The 27,323-nt window shown below is 43.7% G+C and overlaps 2 protein-coding genes across 5 annotated transcripts in view; one reads left to right on the top strand and one right to left on the bottom strand.

The window, feature by feature from the left end:
- Positions 1-5,432, bottom strand: part of Gpr176 (G protein-coupled receptor 176) — a 99,154-nt gene extending 93,722 nt beyond the window's left edge. The window contains exon 1 of the mRNA XM_057781756.1: positions 4,305-5,432. Coding sequence (XP_057637739.1) covers positions 4,305-4,620 — 316 coding nt within the window. The 5' untranslated portion in view covers positions 4,621-5,432. The remainder of the gene's footprint in view (positions 1-4,304) is intronic.
- Positions 5,433-23,212: 17,780 nt separating this feature from the next.
- Eif2ak4 (eukaryotic translation initiation factor 2 alpha kinase 4) overlaps positions 23,213-27,323 on the top strand; it is an 88,795-nt gene continuing 84,684 nt past the window's right edge. For all 4 annotated transcript variants that reach the window (XR_009057690.1, XR_009057691.1, XM_057780131.1 and 1 more), the window contains exon 1: positions 23,213-23,440. Coding sequence is in view for 2 of the 4 variants with exons in the window: in XM_057780130.1 (XP_057636113.1) it covers positions 23,297-23,440 (144 nt within the window). In the remaining 2 variants the exon portion in view is untranslated. The remainder of the gene's footprint in view (positions 23,441-27,323) is intronic.

Here is a 27,323-nt window from a genome sequence, read left to right as displayed (position 1 = left end):
TATTACTAATGTCTATAATTATGGTTAACTAAAAATTATTCTGTATAATTATGAATTATGAGCACAAGCTAGCGTAATATATCACCTGTCAACATTTAGCTAGGAAACTCTTAATAATTATCTAGCTAGTATCAAAGGCACAAATATATGTCTCTTTAAAGTATCATGAACATTGTTGGTATGCCATGTGATTTTTGAGGCAAAATGGTGTTTATATATTTATATATAGATTTCATCTATCTGTTAACAAGCCCATTCCCTTCTTCCCTTCCACCCCTTGTCCCATCCCCATTTCTACGAAGCAAGCCAACAGTCTCTTACATGCTAGGTAAGCATGCTAGCTAACTGAGCAGCATCTGCCTTCTCTCCGTATTTTAGGGTTATAGAGATGGCCTCTGCAAGCATGAGGACCTGAGTTCAGATCCCAGTACTTGTGCAAAAGGCCAAGGTGTAATCCTAGTGATGCGGGGGGGGGGGGGCAGTGATGGGAAGATAGCAAAGGCTTCCCAAGCAACAGCCTAGCTGCAGGTTCAGCGAGAAACCTGCTTCGAAAGAATAAGACAAAAGGTGATGGAGAACCTTTCCTTGGTGGTCATCCGTTTCACAGTGACTCACTATACACCACTGTAAGTACAGCAGCCTGCAAAGGCTGTTATCAAAAAAAAAAAAAAAAAACGAACACACAGTCAAGCGTGGTAGTGCACACCTTTAGTCCCAGCACTTGGGAGGCAGAGGTAGGAGGAAGATCTCTAGATTGGAGGCAGGCTGGTCTACATAGTGAGTTTAGGGACAGTCAGGGCCACATAAAGAAACCATGTCTCAAAACAAACAAACAAACAAAAAACCCACATACTGGGTGGCTTGAACAACATTTATTTCTACAGCTCTGGAAGCTAGGAAGTCCCAGATGAGATGCCAGTGTGGGCAGGTTCTGGGGAAGGGCCTCTTTCTAACTTGCAGACAACTACCTTCCTGCTGCATTTTCACAAGATGGAAAGACAGTCTGTGAGCTCCTTGGCACTAACCTTGACCTCATTCATCTACACTTCCTCCAAAAGGTTCACTTCCTAAAGACTATCACACGGGGTTAGATCTGCAACATAGGAAATCAGGAGGCTGCATCCAGCAATATTCAGTGCGTAACAGCTGGAAAAGGAGGTCAATGTAAAAAATGAGAACGTTTTATACGTATTGGCTTGGCTGATCTCCATGTTTAAAATATTTTAAGATAAATTTTAGTGTAGAATACTTACATGTTGGCTATTGTTCACATTGGTGACTTTCTTTAATGGGCAGTTCATTTATAAAAATGTCTTCCATGCCTCCAAGGATGACAGGTGCAGGTGGTCTGTGTGGGAGTGGCTTAGTGATAAAAGTCAGTTATAGCTACTAACCTTTCTAAGCCAAAGCAACAGACAGAAAAGTAGCTCTGCAGGTATTTTCATTGTGAATCCAAGAAGATTAGGAAAAAGAAAGATCAGTCCTGTGGAGTTTGTTTGTTTGTTTTTCAAGGCAGGGTTTCTCTGAGTAGCCCTGGCTGTCCTGGAACTCCATCTGTAGACCAGGCTAGCCTCAAACTTATAGACCTGCCTGCCTCTGTCTTCTGAGTGCTGGGATTAAAGGCATGTGCCACCATGCCAGAACCAGTGGAGTTCAGCCTTATTGGAAATGGTGACTCCAGATCCGAGTCTTTGACTTCCTATTGTTGACTTCTAGAAGGGGTGTGAGTCACCTATTAAAGGACATAATTATCTGACTCTCTTCCAGGACACCTACGTAACTGGAGGTGTCCAAGGTTGTTGCATAATGAAGGCTGAGAAAGACTCATTTACTCAGATCCCCAAGAGGCATATTTATTTAACAATATATATATAATTCTTGAGTCAGTCTCAGCACGGTAAATAATGTTCCCTATGAGTAAAATACTACAGTTATTCCAAGTTGTTGGGACATTTTTCCAGTTATAGAGCACTGAAAAAGTGTTTAAAGTTCTGCAGGATAGCAGTGCCAGGAATGTATTCCCACATAGGTCTCTGGAAGCCTAGGAAAGAGACACCGATTTGAAGGATGAGCAAGGAGTGTTTGTATTTGTTTAAAGAGAAAGAGTGAAGAACAACTCATCTGCTTGTGTTTAGGGATAGGAAGTAAGTGCAGTAAATCATGGTTAATTTTTCATTAGACATACACCATCCTCCCGCAATCTCACCTTCCTCCTACTTCCCTACTATGACTCTCCTCTATTTGTGGACTTTGGAGCCATATTCCCAAGTGGACTTGCCTTGCATATAACTGGACATAGCTTTGGAGCTTAAGTGTTAAGCCTCAAATTTCATTTCCAGGAAAACCTGCACATACATTAATATGTTTGAAGGATCAGAACCTTCTAGAGCAATGAATCAAGAACACCCACAAGGAATAAGTTCACAGGACAGTATTACGGTTCAGCTATGTTTTCAAGGAAACACGAAATGTTAACTATATTTGTATTTTTCTGAAAATAGAATAGAGAAAATGGAATTCTCAGTAGGTCCAGTCAGGCATAACCAAAGATCTGGGGAAAACGAATCTCCTTTTTAGAGCTATCCATGAGGCCGTCTTGCATTTTGCTCACAAGTACTGTGGGGAAAAGAACGGAAGTGAAAGCAGGTTACCTAGGAATTCCTGAATCCAAAGCAAAGACAGAAATGAGAAAAACACAGACAGCAGAAATAACCTTTAAATGCCCCTGTTTGTGTCTTTCAGAGACTGCTATCTTCTATTCCATTAATTCTTAACTTTTTAGATTCAGTCCGTGAAAAATATTTCTCTCAACACCAAAGTTGCATGAGGGAAACGTATTCATATGTTCTAATTTGGAAAACCCAGTCATTTTTCCTGCCTTTTTTAAACATACATTTTAAGTGAAGCGATATCGGAATTTAACCCTTTGTACAGTACCTTGCATAGTAAATGCTTAGATAGTGATTGTTAAATGAATCTTGGAAATATTTGGAGCATAGGGTTTTATTTTCCAAATGTGTATTTAACACTTGAAAACACACATCTAGACAAAGTCACACAGACGTCTAGACCTGAAAATGCCCTCATGACATAGAGTGGATGGTTACTATTACACAGAGTAGACTAAAACGATGACAGTTTGAGAAAGCATAAAGGGAAATTCCAAAAATTAGTTTTTTCCAAATATGGTCTTTTAATATCTCAGCTATCTTGGTTTCCATGGAAATTTCCAAGTGTCTAGGAAATAAAATCTATTCTGACTTTGAAACTCTGACTTCTCATCTTCACAGCATCCACACATAAATTGTAATCTTTTCACGCTCTTATAAATGCCACAACAGAGAATTTACACATGTTTGCTAGTATCAACTAAGTTTGCCAAATCTCAGTGGAAAGCTGTGTTGACTGTACTGTTGATTGTTTAAAGAGTAACCCTAAAGAACAAGTACCATTTAAGAGGGGATCGAAGAACAGGTGATTCTCACGCTAACCCTCACACATTTTACAAAGAAATCACACGGACAGTAATGTCCTTCTTAGGTCCTCCAGCTCTTTTTGAAAACTGATTCAGTGCCCTGTAATGGGGGGGGGGGCATTTTGTTGAATTTTTAATCCCCTCTGAATAAGGGAGGAAAAAAAACTATTGCGTGTGGTTTGAGATCTCTCTCTCTCTCTCTCTCTCTCTCTCTCTCTCTCTCTCTCTCTCTCCTGCACTTAAAACACAGGTAGAGAAGTAGAATGGATATCGTTCTCGGGAATTATCTGAAGGCAATATAAAGTTTAACTTCACCGGCTCTTTTACCCGGTCGGTGATCCTAAGAATAAAGCCAAAACTGACACGCAAAATAGAACTCTTTCAAAAATAATTATCATACATAGGAAACAAATGGTAACGCAAAAACACATCATCTTTCATTGAGAGAGTAACATTCCTTCATCAACAACAAATTCCCACGGAATCTTAGCTCCTATTTGTAAACAAGGGCTAGAGGCAGCGATGCTGGGGGACCAGGAGGTAGGTGGTGATGCGCGGAGCCCGAAGCGTTGGACTAAGGCTAGCTATGTGGACAGGTCTTCCGCCAGAATCCCGTACCATCCTCCAGCCAAGAGAAGCCCTGTCCCAACTCTTCTGCTCCCAGTCTCCGTGCTGGAGGCGACCGCCCTCACTAACTTCAGGGCAGTCACCGGGGCTTTCTTCAACCTCCTTCAACTCCCCACACAAGGCCAAGCACCCCGTACCCCACGGCGGCTCTTGTGTCCTCGGGGAAGACCGGCCTGGCTGGTGTCCCCACGGGGTGGCTTACCGAGCAGCGAACCGATGAAAATGATGACCTGCACGGTGATTGTGAACTGGCGGTACAGATGCGCTTCGCTCAGCTCCCCGAGCGCGCTGCGGTTGGCGCCAGCCTCAGCGCCCGACGTGTTGCGCGGGTGGCTGGTGTTCGGCGACACCCAGCTGTTGTTGTGCCCCATAGCGAAGCTGGGGGCTTGCGCTCGCCCGCCCGGCCTCGGAGCCCCGCGCACAGCCGCTCCTGCTCTGGGCGCTGTGGGACCGACGCGCGGGAGCCAAGCAGTGTCCTGTAGAGCCGGGCGGGCGGCTGGCCCCTCACGTCTGCTCATAGTCTAGCCAGCAGTCCGTCCGCGAGGAGGGGTGGGAGGGAGGCGCGGCCGCGCCCCATGCCTGCTCCCCCCCACCCCACCCCGGGCCCGTCAGCAGCCACATGGAGGCGGCACGGTCACAGCGCATCGCTGGGCCCTCCTCCCGAGGGTGGGGGGGCACCGCGGCCAAGCCCACCCTGCAAAGACATCGGTGGCTGCGGAGGGCCCACGTACGCTCTGGTCCCCTCTCCCTACAGGGATGGAAGCAACTGGCTGATGTTATACCTCAATGCTACTGGCTTCGAGGCTAGGGCGGTGAGAACCCCAAGAAATGCCCCCAGCCTAGTGGTCGGAGCTGGGAGGGTGAGGGCTAGACCCCGTGGGCAGTCAAGATTTGGGTTGGAGGCCCTGAGGGTCCACAGCGGGGCCCCGCACACTCGGCCGGGCGCCAGGACACCGGGACGGTCAGCCCGGGTTGGGGGGCTGCGATCTCCCGCCTCCCCAAGGCAACCTGAACCCCGGGAACCAGCTCTGCAGCCCCTTTGCCTCCGCACGCCGCCCCCACCCTTGGCCTCACGTCCCGGGTCGGTTCGTGGGTGGGACAGATTGTCGTGACCTAGCCGAGACCAGCGAGGACGCGGGGGTAGCGGATGCCGCTTGCTCGCTCGCTCGCTCCCTCGCTCGGCCCCGGGACTCCCGGCGCGTGCCTGGGGCAATCGGGGCCGCGCGGCGGGCAGGCGAGGTCACGTGACTCGCGACCCGCCCCCTCACGCTGCTAAAGGGACGGCGCCATTTTGCCCCGGTGGAGCGTGACTTCGTCGCGGGGAGCGTGGGAGGCGCGCAGTTTCAGTGTCTGGCTTCGGAGAACGCGCTCTCGGCTGCACTGCGTTCACGACTGTGGTTACTGCCCCCAGCGGCATCAGAGGAGATGCCTGCCCGGCTCTTCTTAATCACTCGCCACTGCCACCTGGGCGGGGAGCCCAGCCTCTGGGCCCTCAGTCAAGCCGAAGCCTGGGAAGAAAGGTGGAATAGGGGAACCCACTGATGGCTCCCTCGGCCCTGTCCTTGGGCTTCGCCTCTGCAATGGGCACTGCTAATGGATCCAACAATGAAGAGTTGGAGGTAGCTTCCTGCAGACTGATGCAAAAGCTCTGGGAAGCTGGGATAAGAAGGCAAACAAGAACAAAGAGTAAAGTTGGAGGAGTGAAGTGGGGGGGAAAGGAAAGATATACAGAGAGGGATCGAGGGAAGAAAAAAATGGTGAAATGAGTCGGGCAATGGTAGTGCATGTCTGTAATCCCAGAGAATTGCAGGTGGAGGCAGGGGGATTAGAAATTTGCTGTATTGTAAATTATGTGAGACCTTTCACAATAATAAAAAAAAACAGCTGAGGTCATCTTGATTTCCAAATTTGAGGATTGCTTGCCTTATGAAAATATTGAACCAAGGACAAGGTGTTATCGACTTTACAGTTACGTCTTAGGTGAATTTCCCACTGACTACAGTGACGTATCAAGGGTGAGATTTATATGTGGTAGAGGAGCTTGGATATTATTTAAATACACTGCCTTATACTCTCCGCGTACCGCACAGCAAACTCACAGATTGAGTGGCTTAAACAATGTATCTTGCCAGTAGCTCAGTCGGCCGCTGAGTCTGGAATATGGAGGCCCTTGGCAGCTGGCAGGAGATATGTGGGCTGTCATTTAAAACTCAGCTGCAACTGTCCCCTGAATTCTCCACGTGTGGCTTCTCACCTCCCTCAAAGGCCTCTCAGTTCTTCAAGCGAGCATCCCAAGAGAGTAATAGCGAGAGGACATAGCAAAGGCTGCATTCGGTTTTTGTAACCTATCTCAGAATCTACGTGGCATCCATGTCCAGTGGAGCAGCCACAAAACCACACTACATTTGAACAGGCAGCCCTCAGTCACTGGTAAGAAGAGCATGTGGGATAGGGAGGATATTGGAGTCATTAAATAAAAGTGTTATGTCATAATAGTTTCCTGTTGAAAGTTTTTTCAAAAGTTCAGCAAGTTGTCTTGGAATTGGGCCTGAACAGGTCAAAGAGCACAGTTCCTGAGAGAAGCTGTCCTGATTCGCTGGGGCTGCCGTGACAGGAGGCCCTGTACTGAGCAGCTTAGACACAACACAGAAGAGCTGTCCTGATTCGCTGGGGCTGCCGTGACAGGAGGCCCCGTACTGAGCAGCTTAGACACAACACAGTTTTGATTCTGATGGTTCTCAACCGGGAGGTCCAAAACAGCACTAACACTTATTTCCTTTTATCTCTTCACCTGTGTGCAGAAGAATTCTCAAGATTTGAATACTCTTGGCCATTTGTTAAAAAGCAGAAAGGGTCCTGTGTAGGAAGAAAAAAAAAGACGGAATAAGATTTTCAGATACTTGCGAAGAAGTGGTGGGTAAGATGGATTCCCTGTGTTTTCCTTTCCTTCCTCTTGCCTCTCACATCGCATCCCCATGCGCTTATGTGGCTTTTCCTGAAGGGAAAGAGAAGAGAAAGCCTACAGAGAAGAGAATCCCTATGGCTCCTGACGCCCCATCCTGGGACAGCAGTTCTGTATTTCTAAGTGGCTACTCTTGTGCCTATATGAAAGACACAGCCCATGCTTTGTTAGCAGACGTTACTGATGTTGACAGCTTCTCCTTCTCTTCTTCTAGGCACACAGAAAGTGGTATCTCTCAGCTGCCCTTTCGAGTAAGCAGGGCCCTGTGACTGTGGTGACTAATGAAATGTGAGCAGAAATGACGAGGCATCCGTGGGCTGAGGCGGTCAAGTGCTATTTGTGATTATCGAGTCTCTCTTCTGTTCTGTCACAGCGATTGGGATAGGGAGTCTTGTGCTTGAATGGAGCTGCCTAAACACAGGGGCATTCGGTGTCTGTGAGTCACCACATGGGAGGACTCGGCCCTTGGAGTCATAGCCACCCACGAGAAATTGTGTGTGAGCAAGGAATAAACATTTTTGTGCTAAGCTACAAATATCTTCACAGTTACTACTTTCCCCAGCTCAGCCCTGTCTATACTGGCAGATAGTCGTGGCAACAGGCCTGCATATTTAATAAGACAACATACGAACATACTGTATGTGACTAGGAGGTAGTAAGTGGTTTTTTTTTTTTTTTTAAATCTCTGTGTATATTGGTGGTGGCAATAGACCATTCTTGGGCTTTAGGAAATGAACGTGGTAACGGGTTATAGAGCCTCTGGGAACCTTTGAATTGAGCTATTGGGCTTTTCATGTCCAAAACTGTGTCAGTCTCTGATAAACCTACCTTGTCTAAATGACTTTCTAGAGAGTATTTAACCTCAATATAGATGGCAAACCATTTCTCTTCTGGAAACCTAGACTGGATTTTTACACAGGCAAACCTATCAATGCTCCCAAGATTACAGAGTCCAATATAACCTGTGTGGCAGTGGGGGCAAAAAGGTAGAACATGATAGTGGTCTCTTAAACCTAGGTGTGAATGCCTCTGCCGTTTCCAATCTTGTATGTGAATGCCTGTGCCGTTTCCAGCCCTCCTCACCTCTGGAAACGGCTGTAGGGATCTAGCAGAGTCACTCTGTCCAGGGTAAACACAACAGAAGAGTTGTTTTCCAGAAGTACTTTAACCTTGAAGAAATCGTGGTGGAAACCAGTACTTGTTTTTCTGGCTTTGCAGCCTTTGCATGGCTTTGGTCACCAGATGCTTCTGGCACACTTGAGTCACTGGGTCCTGTGAGGACTAAGGGAGCAGGGACGAGATACTCTCCTTCAGAAAAACATACAGATTAGATCAGGCGCTTTGGCATGAGGAACTTGTTTGCCCAAAAGACAACTTTGTGTAACGATCAATAAATATGCCTTTGTACGGCTGTTAATATTGAGTCTACAGTCAGTCTACCAGTAGCTGCTCCTCTCTGCTGCCACACTGTCCTAAAAGTGCATCTTGGAGTGACATCTTTCTCCAACTGACCCACACAGCACAGAACACCCTACGGTCAACTCAGTGCCCTCCTCTATCAAAAAGACATAAGGAGGGAAAGTCTTTTGGAGAGGCTATCTGGGGCTAGCACAATATCAAATTCATGAAAACCTCAGTGTCAGGCAGGTTATGTAACGAGTCTTTCTCTGTCCCTCCAGTCAGCTCCAAATAATGACATGGAGACTTATTAATTATAGAAGCTTGGCCTATAGCTTAGGCTTGTCTCAACTGGCTCTTATAACTTAAATTAACCCATATTTTTAAATCTATGTTCTGCCATAGTTTCCACTCTTCCATCTTGCACCTCCCATTTCCTCTCTGTGCTAGAGTCCTGCCTCACCTCTTCCTGTCTAGATATTGGCCATTCAACTCTTTATTGAACCAATCAGAAGGTGCCACCGCAAAGACCCATCGGTCACAGTGTAAACAAATATTTCGCAACAATGTTGACCTGCACTATTAGATCACTGACTATTGGTTGATGTTTAAAGAAAACAAATACCAAAGAGGGGAAAGTATCCCCTTCTAGCATTTTAAAGCAGTCTCTCCTAGGTTCCAATGAATATACTTAGAAGACCCTTTAAAGAAAAAAAAAAAAACAGAAAGAAAGAATCACTATTTTTTTTTTAATTGAGGGAAGGTGTTGACAAAGAGTTTTTAGTAACCAAGGCTGACCTTGAACTGACTTTGTAGCTGAGAATAAACTTGAACTTTGAACTTCTGATTCTCCTACTTCTACCTCTTGAGTGCTGGAATGACGGACATGAGTCACTTATTCCAGGCAAGTTCTTTTTAAATTAGCAAAAAAAAAATTGCTTAATTTAGAAGTTCATGATTATTAATACCATACCTCAGTGTTCTATAACCGTCTCATGGACAGATGTGATGGCATACATCTTTAACCTCAGCATTCAGGAGGTAGAAACAGATGAAACTCTAAGTTCAAGGCAACCCTGATCTATATAGTAAGTCCTAGGCCAGATAGGGCTACATAGTGAAACCCTGTCTAAAATAGGTAGTAATATTAACATATTCCTTCATGTATTCCAAATTATCCCCGTATGTCAACTGGGAAATGGTTCCCCAGGATATGAATCTACAAATATATTTTAGTAGCCTTTGCACGTAACTACTTGCTGTTAAATTTCTCAAGGATATTACAGAAATAGACATGTGAATAGGCTCATATGTTTGAATGCTTGGTCTCCAGTTGATAGAATGGTTTGGGGAAGATTAGGAGATGTGGCCTTGTTGGAGGAGGTGGCACTGGGGATTTCAAAAGCTCATTCTATTCCCAGTTAACTCTGCTTGTCACCCCTCCTTTTCTATTGTTACCTCAAGATGAAAGCTCTCACCTACTGCTCCAGCCCCATGTCTTTCTGCCTGCTGCCATGTTCCCAACCATGATGATCACAGACTACCCATTTGAAACATGAATTCTCAAATTAAATGTTTCCTTTTATAAGTTGCCTTGGTCATGGTGTCTTATATGGCAATAGAAAAGTAACTAAGACAATTGTTAAGTAACATGGGAAAGTTGGTGTTAGGAATATTCCTAATGCGAGCTCTCTGCCAACACAAAAGTCCCCATCAAGCCAAATCACAACAAGCCAAATTAAAGAATATCCAGGTTTTAGAGACACAACACTTTAAGGGGGGAGTTTAAATAGACTGGGGGAGTGCTCAAGGTTTTGGTGCCGCCCTAACACTCCTCCGGGGAGTGGTCAAGGTTTGGCCGGTATAGGGCTGCGGCCTCCAAAGATGGAGGCCATGACTAGGACTTCTAGTTGGGAGATGTCTAGCTGGGTGAGTATGGTGATCCACCTGTAATCCCAACATGCAGGATCCAAAGACAGCATTCCCAGAGCAAGCTGACTAGCCAGACAAGACAAAACGGCAAGCTGTGGGTTCAGCAATGGATCCTTCCTCTATATATGTGATGGAGACTGATCAAGGAACACACCCAATCTTAGGCCTCTGCACACAGGTGAACATACACATGCACACAAATAATACACAACATAACATGCAAAAACAGAGTACATCTGGGTAGGACAAATAAGTTTGAATGTTCCACAGCATAATAGGTCAGCTCAGATAGGCAAAAATGTTTCCAAAATATCTAGTAGAGAGGCTCTTGAATGTCCCTAAGACAAAGAACTGTACGGTGTTTGAGAAAGAGGATGTGATGTTTTGAAAGAAAATGAGCCCTCAAAGGGAATGACACTATTAGGGGTGTGACCTTGTTGCAATATATGTGGTCTTGTTAGAGGAAGTGTGTCACTGTGGAGGCAGGCTTTGAGGTCTCATATGTGCTCAAACCACACTCAGTGAGACAGACCGCTTCCTATTGCCTGAAGGTCAAGATGTAGGACTCTCAGCTCCAGCACCGTGTCTGCCTGCACACAACCACATCACACTGGGATGATAAGGAGCTAAACGTCTGAAATGAAAGACACCCAATTAAATGCTTTTCCTTTTCAAGAGTTGCTGTGGTCACGGTGTCCCTTCACAGCAATAGAAATCCTAAGACAGTAGATACGCCAGTTACCTTGATCTGGTGCTCACACATTGCCTACATGTGTAGCGGCATCACCCCACTGCAATCCATAAATATGACAACAGTTTAATGCCAAATAAAAACTCTATAAAAAAAGAAATGGCAGACCTTTTTCATTATCGCAGGAAGAAAAGAATGATTGGTTCAGAATTCACCATCCAGTGACAATATCCTTCAGAAATGAAGAATTTTGGAGGACAATGGCAAAAAAAATGTGGGTGTTTCTGTCCTCAGCAAGTCAGCACCAAGTAGCAAGACCAAGAATTCTTTTGACTGATTCAAAAGTACCTGGAGGAGCTGGGAAAGTACCTCCGTGGTAGAGCACTTGCCAAGTACCCAAGTATGTTCAGTCCCCTGTACCACAAAGGAAAGAAGGAAGGAGAGGGGAAAAGCAGACAGGAGTGGAAAACAGGAGAGGATCTAGACAATAAGGAAAACTTGAAGTATGCTCACAAGCTGGCTTGTGGACTTCAGACAAACAAAAACATTCTCTTTTTTTTTGGGGGGGGGTCATGGGCAGAGTCTTTATTTCAGTCTTTCATTGGTACCTTATCTGGGCATGTGTGTTTCTTTTTTTAATTTTATTGATTTTTATTGACTCTACATTTTTCTCTGCTCCCCTTCCTACTGTTCCCCTCCCCTTTAACTCTCTCCCAAGGTACCCATGCTCCCAATTTACTTAGGAGATCTTGTCTTTTTCTACTTCCTATGTAGATTAGATCTATGTATATCTCTCTTAAGGTCCTCATTGTTGTCTAGGTTCCCTGGGATTGTGAATTGTAGGGTAGTTTTCTTTTCTTTATGTTTAAAAACCACCTCTGAGTGAGTACATGTGATAATTGTCTTTCTGGGTCTGGGTTACCTCACTCAAAATGATGTTTTCTAGCTCAATCCATTTTCATGCAAAATTCAGATGTTATTTTTTTCTGCTGTGTAGTACTCCACTGTGTAAATGGACCACATTTTCCTTATCCATTCTTCAGTGGAGGGGCATTTAGGTTGTTTCCAGGTTCTGGCTATGACAAACAAAGCTGCTATGAACATAGTTGAGCATATGTCCTTGTGGTACGGTTGGGCATCCTTTGGATATATACCCAAAAGTGGTATTGCTGGGTCTTGAGGTAGATTGTTTCCTAATTTCCTGAGAAATCACCACACTGACCTCCAAAGGGGCTATACCAGTTTACACTTCCACCAGCAATTTTTATCAAGCAAGATAGTCTTGGAAATGTGTGTTTATACATTCTAAACCTGTTGAGTTGACCCTAAACTTCACTAGACATACAGAAACCGAAACATCATGACATGTGGAATTTGTTTAGATTTTAGATTAATAAACCACTGCAAATAGAATTTCTTTTAACAACATGTTTAGGGGGGCAGGGTGGAGTGATGTTTTGTTTGTGTTTTAACAAATAAAGCTTGCCTGAAGATCAGAGTGCAGAGCTAAACCACTAGAGACCAGAGAGTGGTGGCACACACCTTTAATCCCAGGACTCAGAAGACAAAGGCAGACAGATCTCTGTTAGTTCAAGGCCACCCTGGGCAATGTAAGATTGAATCTGTCTGAAACAGAAACAGAGCTCACGTGACTTTAATCCCAGCACTAGGGAGGTGGAGACAGGAGTGGTGTGGCTGGGCGAGGAGAGGAATAGAAAGCAGAAGGAGCCCGGCGGTGGTGGCGCACGCCTTTAATCCCAGCACTCGGGAGGCAGAGGCAGGCGGATCTCTGTGAGTTTGAGACCAGCCTGGTCTACAAGAGCTAGTTCCAGGACAGGCTCCAAAACCACAGAGAAACCCTGTCTCGAAAAACCAAAAAAAAAAAAAAAAAAAAAAAAAGAAAGCAGAAGGACACAGGAGCTCAGTGCAGTCTGAGGTTTGTTGGAGACAGTGGCTGTAAAGGAGACTGCACTTCCATTTCCCAGCCACCAGACCTGAGTAATCACACAAAAACTATATTAACTACAACATTGTTTAGCCAATGTTGCGGGAGGTCCTTCCGCTCCTCCAGCCAATAGTCGCTGAGATACCAGCCCATTGGGGCATGGTCTCTCTCCCTTTAAAAAAGCGGCTGCTTCCCTCCTCTCTCTCTCTTCCTGCTCCACTTCCAGCGACTAGACTCCCTTCCTGATTGTGCAGAGGGCTGTTGTCTGTGACGGTGATCTGTAAGTTTTTTCCCCTTTAAATAAATAACCATTATATTAATCATAATTCCAAACTAGCATGGGATTGTTTGTGATTTACGCCTTCGCCTTCAAGCCAATGGCTCAGGTGTATTCCTTGCTAGCTCTTACATCTTAAATTAACCCATTTCCATTATTTTATATTTTACCATGAGAAATTTAACCTCATATCTTTCTTCCTGGCATCTGCCTGACTCTGCCTTCTTTCTCCCTGCCATAGGCCAAAGCAGTTTCTTTATTAACCAATGGTAATAAAACATATTCATAGCATACAGAGGGGAATCCAACATCAAGTGGCAGTCTGAGGTTTGGTGGAGACAGATGGAGTCTGGAGATGCAGTCTGAGGACAGGATCACCCCTTCTGTCTGATCACTGGTAGACATAGAAGAATTCTCTAGTGACTGGCCACTTTGCTTCTCTGATCTGCAGCATTTACCCTTATATCGGACTCTGAGTTTTTATTATTAAGACCAACTAGAATTTGTGCTACTTCAGGGCACTGTACATGCTAAGCAATAGAACTTCAGTTCAAACTTTTTAACTAAAACAGGATGGTATACCCAAATGGAAAAGTAAAGTCTATAAAATTTACAGGAGAAAAAAAATGGATTTTAAAGATTTAACAACAAAATATAATTCATAAAAGAAAAAAGATAATTAAATTGTTCCAAAAGTAACAAGTATATTCTCTGGAAAACACTGTCAAGAGTATGAAAAGGTGAGCCAGCAATCACATATATGATGACAAAGGATGTGCTTCTAGAATATATAAACAGCTCTCTAAGCCAATTATAGGACAATTCAATATTTTAAATGCATCACGGGTCAGGCTGAAAAGAAGATAGATGGATGAAAAAGCACCGGAAAGCGTGATCAAAATCTTTAATCATGAGAAATGCAAATTAAGACCCAATGAATGATTTCAAGACCAGTTTGCTTTATGTAGTAAGCTCATGACAGACAGAGCTAAGGACATCATTTAGGATCCCACAGCACATAGGGCAGCTCCCTACAACTCAGATTTTCTGGTCTTGAATGCCTGTAGTGCTGAGATTGAAGGCTCACATTTTGACCATGGGACATGCACTGAGCCATCCTAAACTGTGGGTGGGAGTGGCCTGACTGACTGCCCAGGAACTGCACTGCAGATGTTCCTCAGCAGAAAGAAATAGTGTTGGTCAGTTTCTGGGTGGCATGCTTGTCGTAGGAATGCAGAGTCAAAGTTCCATATCAAGCACTGGCCTCTGATCTGGGAGTAAAGAAGCATCAGCTGATGAGTGCTGTGGGATGAGTGCTGTGGGATAGACCACTATACTAAGACTGTGTTGGGCTAGGGGCATGGTTCAGTGTTAGAACACCCACTTATGTATCCCCTCAGTCTCTCCTCTCACAGTTCCAGGACTGTAAATGGAAGATTCTTGTCCCAACCACCTGTTCCCCATTCTGGTAGCGCTTCCAAATGATCACATAGAGACTATTATGCATAAAAGCTTGACCAAGAGCTCAAGGTGTAGGGCCTGGGTCTACCCTTGTTCCTGGGGTTCATCTTGAGGACAGTTTCTGGTCAGCTAACTAAAGCATTCTGTTTGTTCCTGTGCTCCCCCTGCCCCGCCTGGTAATTAGCTATAGGGCATTGACTCCATCGTTGGTATGATAATTTCCCACCTGCCTGGGCGGAAATTCTTGTGCAGCAGCTAGGTATATAAGGATTTCCCTAAGGTTGAATAAACGGCATTCGGCTGATCTTCTTTCGAATGACCCAGGTCTCTTTGTGTGTTCTTTCAATCTCCAGGCCCTTGCCCGACTCGTGTACGGTACAGTGGCGCGCGAACTGTACCGAGGGTGTAACACAAAATCGGGTGTTACATCAAAGCTTATTATAAACTAGCTCTTACATTTTAAGCTAGCCCATATTCCTTATTTACGCTCTGCCACATGGTGGTACCTTTTCTTAGTACAGCATGCTCATCTTGATCTCTCCATATCTGGCCAGTGTCTCCTAACTTGGCCCTTCTCCTTCCCATCATCCTTAGTTTGGTTGGCTTTCCTATATGTCCTGCCTGGCTACTAGCTAATCAGTGTTTTATTAAACCAATTCAAGTGACAAATCTTTACAGTGTACAAGAGGATTATTCCACTTAGCACAGCCAGGACTGTTTCATAAAGAAACCCTTTCTCGGCAGTGGGGAGAGTTTCTGTGGTTATGGTTTCTCTTCACAGCAATAGAAACCCTAACTAAGATAGTGATGGACATCTACCCAGGGTTCCCATGCATATGGATCAAGCACTTTAATACTGAACTATGACCCTCACCCTCTCCCACTTTTTAAAAGCTTATTTCACATGATCTTCTTACCAAAATAGTTCATAGATATCCAGACTCAACTGTTTTGGAGAGAGAGGATGATCTTGCCATAGTATGATTGCAAAATTCAAAATAACATTGAGCTTGACTCCATCAAAATGCTACAATAGCAGCAGTAACAATAAACCCTAAAGCCCCTTAGATCCCTTTCTCTTTATAAACAGTCACATGAGAATTTCTTATATATACTGATGATTCCCATCTTAGTGTTTTGTGCCATTTGATGTTTCCTATAAATAGTTGGCATCCAACTGTGGTAATCTGAGTGAAAATGACCCATAGACTTATATATTAGAATGGTTGGGCCCCAGTAAGTAGGACTATTTGGGAAGAATTAGAGATACGGCTTTGTTGGAGGGATGTGTCACTGGGTGTGGGAGCCCATAGTGTTCTATTTCTGTTGTAGGCCCATGCTGGGGTGACATCTGTCAGGATCTAGCCTCAACAGGGTTTGCAAGTTCCAGGACAGGGGCATGTGAATTCGAAAAATTAAGTAGGAGGAACAGAGTTATGAAAGAAATGCAGAGACATAGGATAGGACCAGGAGGGCTATCTAGTGAATACTGAATATCACCCATGTGTATTTCCTATGTCTATATACCCCATAAGAGGGTATATAAACCTTTTATATATAAGAGAGAAGAAAGCAAAAGATTGCTTTAACATAACACAAAGGATAACCAGAACAATTACTTGCTTCAATACTTGAAATATCAAGCAATTATATCCTTTAGTTAACTATTTTGTTGTTTAGGCAGGATGTGTAATGACCATACTTTAGACCAAACATTCTGTAGGCAGCTACTCCCTGTGTCAAACCTCCTACCATACCTGGAAGGAGCAGGAACAGGCTTGTATTCTCTGTCCTTTGGTCAATGTGGAGCAGATCCACCTCTGTGGGCCACCTTAAGATCCAAAACACCAAGTAACCACACCCTAGGTCAGGACTTCTTGTTTGTAATCACTTTTTAAGTGATTAAGACTTCTCATCAATAACTTTGAAGGAGCGAGAGTAGGCTTAAGTTCTCTGACCTTCAATCAAGGTGGAGCAGACTCACTTCTGTGGGCCCCCACATATTTCCATCTTGACTCAAGGTCAAAGAGTTCATGCTTGCCAAGGCCAAATATTTTTGACTAAGGACATGGTTACTAGCTGTTTAGAGTATTAAGGGGTACTTACACTTGTTTGTTCCTTGTATCATTGATAAGGAAGTTTTTTGACCTGCCCTCTTGCTTTGGGTATATAAGAGCTATAAGAAATAAACTTGATTCCGGGCAGTGGTGGCACATGCCTTTAATCCCAGCATTCAGGAGGCAGGCAGATCTCCATGAGTTCAAGCCAGCCTGATCTACAAGAGCTAGTTCCAGGACAAGCTCCAAAGTTACAGAGAAACTCAGTCTCAAAAAGAAAAAGAAAGAAAGAAAGAAAGAAAGAAAGAAAGAAAGAAAGAAAGAAAGAAAGAAAGAAAAGAAAAGAAAAGAAAAGAAAAGAAAAGAAGAAACTTACTGGTGGTGGTGGTGGTGGTGGTGGTGGTGGTGGTGGTGCACGCTTTTAATCCCAGCACTTGGGAGGCAGAGATTGGCAGATCTCTGTGAGTTCAAGGCCAGCCTGGTCTACAGAGCAAGAATAGGCTCTAAAGCTACAGAGAAATCCTGTCTCAAAAAAAAAAAAAAAAAGAAAGAAAGAAAGAAAGAAAGAAAGAAAGAAAGAAAGAAAGAAAGAAAGAAAGGGAAAGGAAAAGAAAAGAAAGACAAGAAAAGAGAAAGAAAAAGAAGCTCGAGGCTGCTGCAGTATTCACTGAGAGCCCTCCAAATTCTGCCTTCTGTCTTTTGTTTCTTTCTTTCTTAATCTTCACTCCCCTTTTCAGGCAGGCTTGAACAAGTCGGCCAGTCCCCAAAACTGGGTGTGGGCTTTGAGGTTTCAAAAACCCACACCGGGCCCAGTGAGCTCTCTCTGTCTTAGACTTATAAACCAGATGTAAGTTCTCAGCTCCCACTCCAGGATCATACCTGCATGATGCTCCACTCTGTGATGATCATGGACTCTAGCCCTTTGGAACCCTGAACCCAAATTCAATGCTTTCTTTTATAAGTTTGCCTTGGTTATGGTGTTTTTGTCACAGCAACGGAACAGTAACTAAGACATCAACTATCAAAGTCTAAAGAAAATTATCTAGAGATGGGTGGGTGGAACATAGGGTCTTTTATGAAACTACCATCCACTATGCAAACTACCATATACATAATCATGTAATATTGGACAAATGACATTTTGTATTTGTTCTAATCCATGAACTGTACAACACTGAACCCTAACACAAACAATGAATGTTAGTATCAATGTGGTATCTATGAAAATAAAATACAGCTCTCATCTTAAAGGGAATAAGAGATAATTTATTCTGAAGCCATTGAGTGATCATGGCCTAGGAAAACAGATATAAGTTGTATGTTCCAACTGGAAGCAGTTTCCTTAAGTTTTATAGCTGTATTGAACAAAGGAAGTCATAAATCAAGACAAGTTTAAAATGCATTGGTGGATCCATCAGAGAGGTGAAGCTGGAATTTTCTCTGGGCTACTAACCAGCTTCCAAATAAAGACATGGAGACATTATTAATTATGAATATTTGGCTTTAACTTAGGCTTGTTCCACTACCTCTTTAACTTAATTTAACCTGTTTCTATTCATCTGTATTTTGCTTTAGGGCTTTTTACTGATAGGGTCTGTGAGTCGTCCCACGAAAGACCACCATTCCCGTATGCAATCAGCAAGGGCATTTATTTACTATGCCAACATATGCGGGGAGATCACCTGTGTAAAATGGTGATGGCCTTAAAAGGAGCATGTAGGCTCTTTCTAAGCACAGATAAGGGGAGTTAGTGAGATCATCTTAAACATAATTGGTTAAGCAAGCATCAGTTATATTAGTATACTTTTAATTGGCTGAGGTTTTATCTTTGGGAATATTTGCTCAAGCCTGGGCAAATCTGGACGTGACCCAGAAGTGGAGGCTCTAGGACTTGTCCTTGAGATATCGTGGTTCTGACTGCTGGCCTTGTTCATGTTCTCTCCCTTGGCCCTTAATGTAGTTGGTTAATAAATGGCCCTTTGTTGGGAGAGACACCTATCTGTCCCTCTTAAAGAACTGAAACCTAGAGCTCGGCAGTGGGGGCGCACACTTTTAATCTCAGCACTCGGGAGGCAGAGGCAGATGGATCTTTGTGAGTTTGGGGCCAGCCTGGTCTACAAGAGCTAGTTCCGGGACAGGTTCCAAAGCTACAGAGAAACCCTGTCTCTAAAACAACCAAAAACAAAAAAACCAAAAATAAACCAAAACCCTCCAACCCCCTCCAAAAAAACCTGAAACCTAAATTCAGTTGTAAAAGTGGGTTTAACCCCTTCATTTACCTTTCTTTCATTCTGTGTGCCCTATTTTCTTGCTTCTTCTGTGTCTGACTGATTGCTCCCAGGTATCTCCCTAGTCTCTCTTTTTCATTCTCCCTTTCTCTGAGCCTAAATTCTTCCTCCTACTTCCTCTTCCTGCCTATACCTCCTCCCTCACCATTGACCATTCAGCCTTTATTAGACTAATCAGGTGCCTTAAGCTGGCAAGGTAAAACTGCAACATATCTTTACATAATTGCAAATACAACACATCTTTACATGGTTAAATAAATATTCTGCAACATAAACAAATGCAACTCATCTTTGCATAGTTAAACAAATATTCCTCAACAGAGAGGTTATTAGAGCAAGATAGGGGAAGTTTCTCTATGGGCATCAGATGCTATCTGATGACATTCTTAGCTTTTGGCTTGGTTGTCTGCTAAGAGATACAAAAATTTTCAATCTATTAGTCACAAGTGCTAGTTCTAACTCAAAGGTGGGTAAGGAACCACTTTTCAGGGAGCTAAAGCTAGCCCCAGATTAGATACTTAGCCTCTGGACTTGTAACGTCCCAACCTCCACGCGTCTGCAGTTTGAAGCAGCCAATCAGTCTCTGCAGACACAGCCTCTTTCCAGGAATTCTGTTCACAACAGCCACACTCATTGACAAGAATAACAAATGGAATTGAGGAAAGCTCTGGAGGAGCGAGGGTAAACGGGAGCCCTCGCAGTACCCGCCTCAATCTACATAAACCTTCAGAGAAGCAGAAAAAATGAGGATGCTTTTTTTCAAAACAGTAAATAAGGCACTGGTGCACATCTGTCACCGTGTTTAAAGTTTGAAGACCACCAATACAAGTTCCTGTCAAGATCAAGGAATTGGAACTCTAGGAACTAACGGTGATACAGTGTTTCCACTTGGGAATACAGCTTGAGAATTTCTAGTTTCTTACTTTGAAATTTTGACATTAAACTCATTTCAAACTTGCATAAAAGTTGCAAGAATCATTCAAAGAACTCACATGATCCTTCCCTTAAATTCTCCAATGGTCAACACTGGACAATACGCTTATCATTCTCTCCCTATTTATATTTTTTAATTACTTTGGAACAAATTACCGGTTTAACTTTCTATTACCATTAAGGTTACAGTAAAATTTTCTTGATAAGCAGGACATATCTACATGTTTACATCATCACAGACATCACATTGTTCTGTGAGTCCCCTCTGAATGGAAACATCACCCCCAGGCTCAGGAACCCCAAGAAATAAACTAAAGGTCACTGGTTCTCATGCCTCTCCCCAGTGATAGAAAAAAAAAGTAAACAACTTCTGGGGAGGAGACTGACCTGTGGGATTCCAGGGAGGGGAGATTTTAGGACTGTGGACTGTGGAACTATCTACAGGTGTGCAGGCAGCTCATGTAGTAACTTCTAGAGTCTTCGCTCTTGCTGGGGGAGGGGGCTTTTGAGTCATCCCTGGTCCTTGTAAGTAACACCTCACCCATATTCCCATTAGTAGCACCAATAAAAACTCCTTGGTTCACCAAGTTAGACATTGGTGCATTCGTTACTTTGGGATGAAGGGTGTGGTGTGTGTGTGTGTTGTGTATTGTGTCACCCCAGGAAAAGACTGTCACACAACACCAAAGTACAATTATTAAAGTCAGGAAACGAACATTGATATAATACTTCTGTCTTATCCACACCCTTACAATTTTTGTTGATTGTTTTGATTATGTCCTTCAGAGATCTGGCATCCAGTATAGATTTTAGTCTTAGACAAATGGTAAATTTTAAAAATAAACAGGGTGTTGAATTCTTTTTTCAATTGGTGTTTGGATCTGGAGAGACAGCTCAGTGGTTCTTAGCGCTTGCTGTTCTTTCAGAGGACCCAAGTTCAGTTCCCAGCACCCACATGCCAGCTCCTCCTGAGTCTCCAGTTCCAGGGGATCCGACCCTTAGGAGCACTAAGATTCACAAGTCAAAAACTTGAAAAAATTTAGATCTTTAAAAAAATGTTATATCATTCTAAGCCTGTTGCTCAGTGGTAGACTATAGGCTTAGCATCCTTAGGGTCCTGGATTCAATTTCTAGCAAATTCCTTCACCTCAAAAGAAATTGTTACATTTTTAGAATTCAATTTTAAAAATTTTTAAAGTTACACTTATTTATTTACTAGGATGGGGCACATGTGGAGGTCTGAGGACATGTGGGAGTCAATTCTCTCCTTCCACCATATGGGTCTGGGAGTTGGAATTTCAAACTTGGCAGCAAGTGCTTTTCTCTATTAAACCATCTTCCCAACCAGAAAGTGTTACATTTAAGGGTAAAAGGATCACCTTATATTGGCTTCAAAGGGTCTTTACTGTTACACATATATGTGTTGTTAGAGAAAAAATGTATTTGATATTTAAAACATTTGTAGAAGAAGCAAAAAGTAAACAATATTGATGAGACATTTGAAGTTGTTGGACTTGGGTGACAAATACACGGGGTTATTATAATGTATTCTCTGCTTTTGTGTTGGAAATTTTCCATAATGAGTTTTTCTTTTTTAATGGGAAAAGACATGTTGGAAAATGGAAGAATTTTAGAGACTGACGTGACGTGACCATACTTGTGACGTAGGCACTTTACTTTAGCTGGAATAGGAAGAGCTGCTCAGCATGGGACAAGGATGAAGACTGGCTGAGCGGAGAGCCCTGGAGAGGTGGGAGAGATGGGATGCAGCTTAGGGGAAACTGAGGAAATGATGACGACTTGATGTGAGAGCTGGAATCCAGATCTTCACTGTTCGTAAGTGCTGCCGTGGACCCAGCCAGTGGTCACTGGACATGAAACAAGTCTCCAAAGCAGGAAGAAAAATGTTCTTCGGTTTTTTTGTTGGTTTTTTATTTTGTTTTGTTTTGTTTTCGAGACAGGGTTTCTCTGTAGCTTTGGAGCCTGTCCTAGAACTAGGTCTTGTAGACTAGACTGGCCTCGAACTCACAGAGATCCGCCTGCTTCTGCCTCCCATGTGCTGGGATTAAAGGTGTGCGCCACCACTGCCAGATGGTTCTTAAGAGGCCTTTGTGTTATGTGGTCTGAACAGAAGGAATAAATAACAGTGAGGTGCCTAAGTAATCATTACTAAATGGACAGCATAGTCGCAAACAAGATGGACAGAGACATGTCACCTAAACCTAACTTGAGGTGCTATGATGCATTTTTTTTTTATTCTGAATCAAGCTGCAGCATGTAGACAACAAAGCAACTGCAATGTCTGAATAGATAGGTTACATATATGCTTGAAAAAAAATATGGTCATATAGTAATGGTGGCATGGTCTCATGATCCTAGCATTGGGGAGGATGAAGCAGGAAGACTACAAGAGTAATACCCGACTCAAAATACACATTTCCACATAAGGCCACAGATACACACCTGCATGTAAGGTAAGATGATGCAACACAAAGAACGTTCGAACTTAAATGAACTGTCCAGGTTACATTAAATTTACACTAACTGGTTGGATGATTCTTTTCGTGGGAGTGTAGCTCATTAAAATGCACAATTTGTCAGTTGATAAGGCAAACAGAGAATTTCAGAGGGGCCAGAGCACATGCATGAGATATTAAATAAATGGCTCAAGAGATGATTGAAGCGTACTAATGTGGAAAAAGGATTTATGATTTTTACTCCTAGTAGTCTCATTCTGGGAAGGTGGGTAAGGTACGTGATTTAAGAACTAATCTGTCATTTAAAAACTACCTCTCGCAAGCGCCTATTTCTGCTACAGGTTGTTTTGTGAAAACTAAAGTAAGTCTTCGTCACGCCAACCTGAGTGATTGGTTCTCCCACGTGTTCCTGCAATTCCCGATTCAATTCCATCCCCGAGGATTAGGGTAAAGCGTTCCCGACCCCTGTTCTACTAGAAGTCTTCTGCCTTGGGAATTTGGGGCGAAGTCCGGCCAATTGCTTTCTCCGCTCCTCCTGCTCTAGGCTCCGCCCCAGCCCTCCCCAACCCGCGCAGAGCCACGCCCCTGGGCCGGCCTTCGGCCGAGGCTCCGCCTCAGACTGGGTCTCCCGCGGGAGGGGGGGTTCCTGCCTTCAAAGCGCCGCCCCGGCGCAGAGCCACGCCCCTAGCTCGGCCACCGCGCCGGCTGATCTCCGTAGCCCTGCCGTACACCACCGCTACCTCGGCTAGGCCGCTGCGCCTGCCCCGGCCGCCATGGCTGGGGGCCGCGGGGCCTCTGGACGCGGCCGGGCTGAGCCGCAGGAAAGCTATTCGCAGCGACAGGACCATGAGCTGCAGGCCCTGGAGGCCATTTACGGCTCGGACTTCCAGGATCTGCGTCCGGATGCGCACCAACCGGTAGGAACGTGGCTAGTCTGGCCTGCTCCTGACTTGCCCCTGCCCGGCGTTCTCTAGTCTAGGGTCCCAGCCAGAGGCCACTAGATTGGGGCGACCACTTAGATCCTGCAGGCTTTTCATCTGTCCAGTTCCACCACCCTCAATTTCTGCCCCTGCATCGCCGCTAGTCTCCAGAGGCAGCACCTGGGTTGAATTCTCTTTCCTCCAAGTCAGCTCCTCTCTCTGCCCTGCCTCTTATTCCCGCTGACGTTCCCTAACCACCCTGATTTCTTCCCCACCCCTGTCTCGCCCCAGGCCCTCAAGGTTGGTTTACCGCCACACCTTTATAGTCTTTGCTACTTTGTGCTGGGGATGCTTAGGGGGCGTGGGTCCGGACCTTGTGCAAACAGACTCCCGGGTCACACTATGTAAATCCGGTGTGGAAGAACTTTCTGTACCTTTCCTCTGAAGCTTTTGAGGAAGAAGGCATTTATTGTCGCTGTAATGCAGTGTTTACCGAGTCCATTTTATTTAGAATATTACTTTCCTTTCCGTGTGGAACTTAAGCTGGGGACAGTGACAGTTTCTCTCTATCCTTGAATAGTTTGTCTGCCGAAAATGTTCCTGCATATTGCCATTTTGGAATTACCCTCCATCTGCCTGAATTCTGTAACTCACGGTATCTGCCTTACCTCTCTACTTAGCATTCCTTTATGAAATAGTCTTTCCTGGAGTTGTCATGGCCAAGATTCTTCCATTAATCAACAGGCTTTTTCGTTAAATAACCGACGATTTAGACGCTGGAAACAGAACCTCAGACAAAATACACACAAAACCCCTGCTGCTGCCTGCGGGGAGCTTACTTTTCTAGGCCTTTTAAGAGTTATTTGTAACTTCACATACAGTTTATACACGATCCTGGTAAACAGTGAAGATAACCTATAGGTCATCTGGCTACTTTTCCGTTTCCAGAGAACCAGGAAGTAGGACCTAAGCCGCCAGAATAGTGTTACAGAATGTGCAGGCCACTCAGGTTGGGCCGGCTGATTTTGCTTTAGCTTTCTGCTCCCAAGGTGCAGGAAAATGGAATGGAAACCAGCAGCTGCTGTTTGGTAATGATACTGATAATCCTAAGAATTTACAGCTGGTGGCCTTTATAGCCAAGAAGACTACACACAGAAGCCAACTGTAAAGGCAGCTGGAGGTAGTCAGTAATGCTCTCTGACCTGGATCACGAGGAATATAGCCAACACTTTCTTTCATAAGCCTCTCAGGCAAGTAATTGATGCTCAGGCTGATGAATCAGAAGCCACTCTTGAACAAGCCCTCTTTACCACCTGCTACTTGACCGTCTTCAGGGAAAGGTTATTCAGGTTCACAATTCCGAATCCAGAATCCTTGAGGCCTAGTGGAACATTCCTGGGTGCCTGCTCCACCTCCCGACAGGCCTTGGGGGTGGGGGAGGGGCTGGGGGCGTGTCCAAAATTTAAACCCAATGAAATGTATGAGTATGCAAACTTCAGCCTGTACAGAAGGCAGTTAATTGCCTCTTCTCATTCCAGGCAAAATTTATTGCCAATAAATTCAGATAAAGGTTTTTTTTTGTTTTGTTTTTTAACTTTTGTGGGATATGTCATGGTTTAAATTCCAAGTTTGGAGCTTATTGTTCATATAGATAACCATCCACTTTAGAGTGTATATCGAAAAGTAGTTTACATATTGAAAAGTTTAAATACCAGGGCTGGAGAGATGGCTCAGCGATTAAGAGCACTGACTGCTCTTCCAGAGGACCCGTGTTCAAGTCCCAGCACCCACATGGCAGCTCATAACTGTCTGAAGATCCAGTTGCAGGGGATCTGACACCTTCATACCAATGCACATAAAATAAAGTTAAATAAACCATAAGAAATATTTTTTTTAAAAAAAAGTTTAGATATCAGTCATTTAAGATATATTTTATAATTCAAGGATATGTAAAAAGTATTACTTGCTTATCTTGTTTAGCTTTCTGTATCAGCAGAGGGTCTGCTCAATCATCACTTGGCTTGGTAGGCTTGGCAAACCCTCCTTGCTTCTGTCTGGGTCCTCTGGTTTGAATGAGTGTGCTGTCTCCTTGGACTTCATCAACATTGAATGGGTCACACTTTTCAACTTATCAGTAAATGACTGAAACTTGTCATGTTGTAATTTTTATTTCTTTGGTTAGAAATCATGTCAGCTACCTTGGTTTGTAAGTTCACTTTTCTCTGAACTGTTCATATTCGTTAATTTATTTTTCTACGTAATAACTGTTTTCTTAATCAGTGATTAAAGGGTAGATATATTTTAGGAAAATTGATGTTTGTGGTAACATGCTACAAAAATTTTTTCTTAATTAAGCATAGACTTGTTTATATAATTTATGTAATTAAAACTTTAACAGAATCAAAATGAACTACTTACGTTATGAGCCACCTGGATATTGTATTCCCCCGCCCCAAGTGCTTCCCATTTTGAGATAGGGTACTTGCCCACCATGCCCTAAGTTTGTTCCTCAGTTCCAAGAAAAGAAGAAGAGAAACACTCCCCAGCCTGGTCTACAAGAGCTAGTTCCAGGACAGGCTCCAAAACCACAGAGAAACCCTGTCTCGAAAAACCAAAAAAAAAAAAAAAAAAAAAAAGAGAGAGAGAAACACTCCCCTGCTTCAGGGGTAGATGACTTATCCAATGTTTTTGATTAATTATTTAATGACTTCATTAAAAAAAAACCTTCCATCAGAAAAATATAGAAACAGCTTTTTTAAAGAAGCTCCATCTTCACGGGGGTCTAGATCACATTGTTCATGTGCCATCCAGTCTCACAATCTGAGAAATGGTTGAATTTTCCAGATTTTTCTGTTGTCAAAGGAAGTGTTGCCTTCCAGCCCCCAGACTGCTGGTTTCACAGAACACCTGCTTGCAGGTTGCTACCCTCCCATTCCTGAGCTAGATACAAAGCTTTCCACAGTTGCCCTGGCAGTTCTCAAATGTAGCTACATCTGCTCCTTGCCACTGTCTCTTTAATTCTTTTTTAACACCGTTACAACATTGCTTTAACCTATTGTAGATTTAGTGTTTAATGCTGTTGCCATTCGCTGGACGGAATTTTCCTGACTGGTTTTTCAATCTAAATATTCAAATGGGGTTGCCTTCACTTTCTGCCGCTATAATGTACTGCTACAGATTGTAAACTCTATTTAACAACAGAACAAAACCCAAACAGTCCTGGGATCTGGGAAGTCAAAACTCAGGCCCTTGCGGCATCACAAATGGCAGAAGGCATGGAAAGGCAAAGGAGGGCAAACATGTATGCTGTGCCTGTCGTTGCCATCTTATAAAGCTACTGACCCCATCATGGCAGTGCCACCTCTGTCTTATTAATATAAGAATAGATTAATTTTTTGCATACGTGAACTTTTTTTTTTAGGATTTTCGAGACAGGGTTTCTCCATAGCTTTTTGGTTCCTGTCCTGGAACTAGCTCTTGTAGACCAGGCTGGTCTCGAACTCACAGAGATCCGCCTACCTCTGCCTCCCGAGTGCTGGGATTAAAGGCGTGTGCCACCACCGTCCAGCATACGTGAACTTTTGAAGGGCACATGGGACCATAGCACCATGTCCAATCCTGTTTGAATTTCTACTGGAACAGTACATATGTTCACGGAGAATCTGAATGTTGTAATGTTAGTTCAAAATGGAACTGAAGATCATATGAAATATTAAAGAATCTAATATTTTCTTTGTAATTTTCACTAGCTTGACTACAGGCAAATATTTGAGAAAAGAGGATGAATTTGGTGACTATACCGAATATTCATTGTTAGAGATGGAGGAATGAGGAAAATAAATATTTAAGGCTATATATATATATATATATACATATATAT

This window comes from Chionomys nivalis, chromosome 9, assembly GCF_950005125.1.
Source record: "Chionomys nivalis chromosome 9, mChiNiv1.1, whole genome shotgun sequence".
In the NCBI taxonomy this organism is placed as follows: Eukaryota; Metazoa; Chordata; class Mammalia; order Rodentia; family Cricetidae; genus Chionomys; species Chionomys nivalis.
This window is presented reverse-complemented; position numbering and strand designations above follow the sequence as displayed.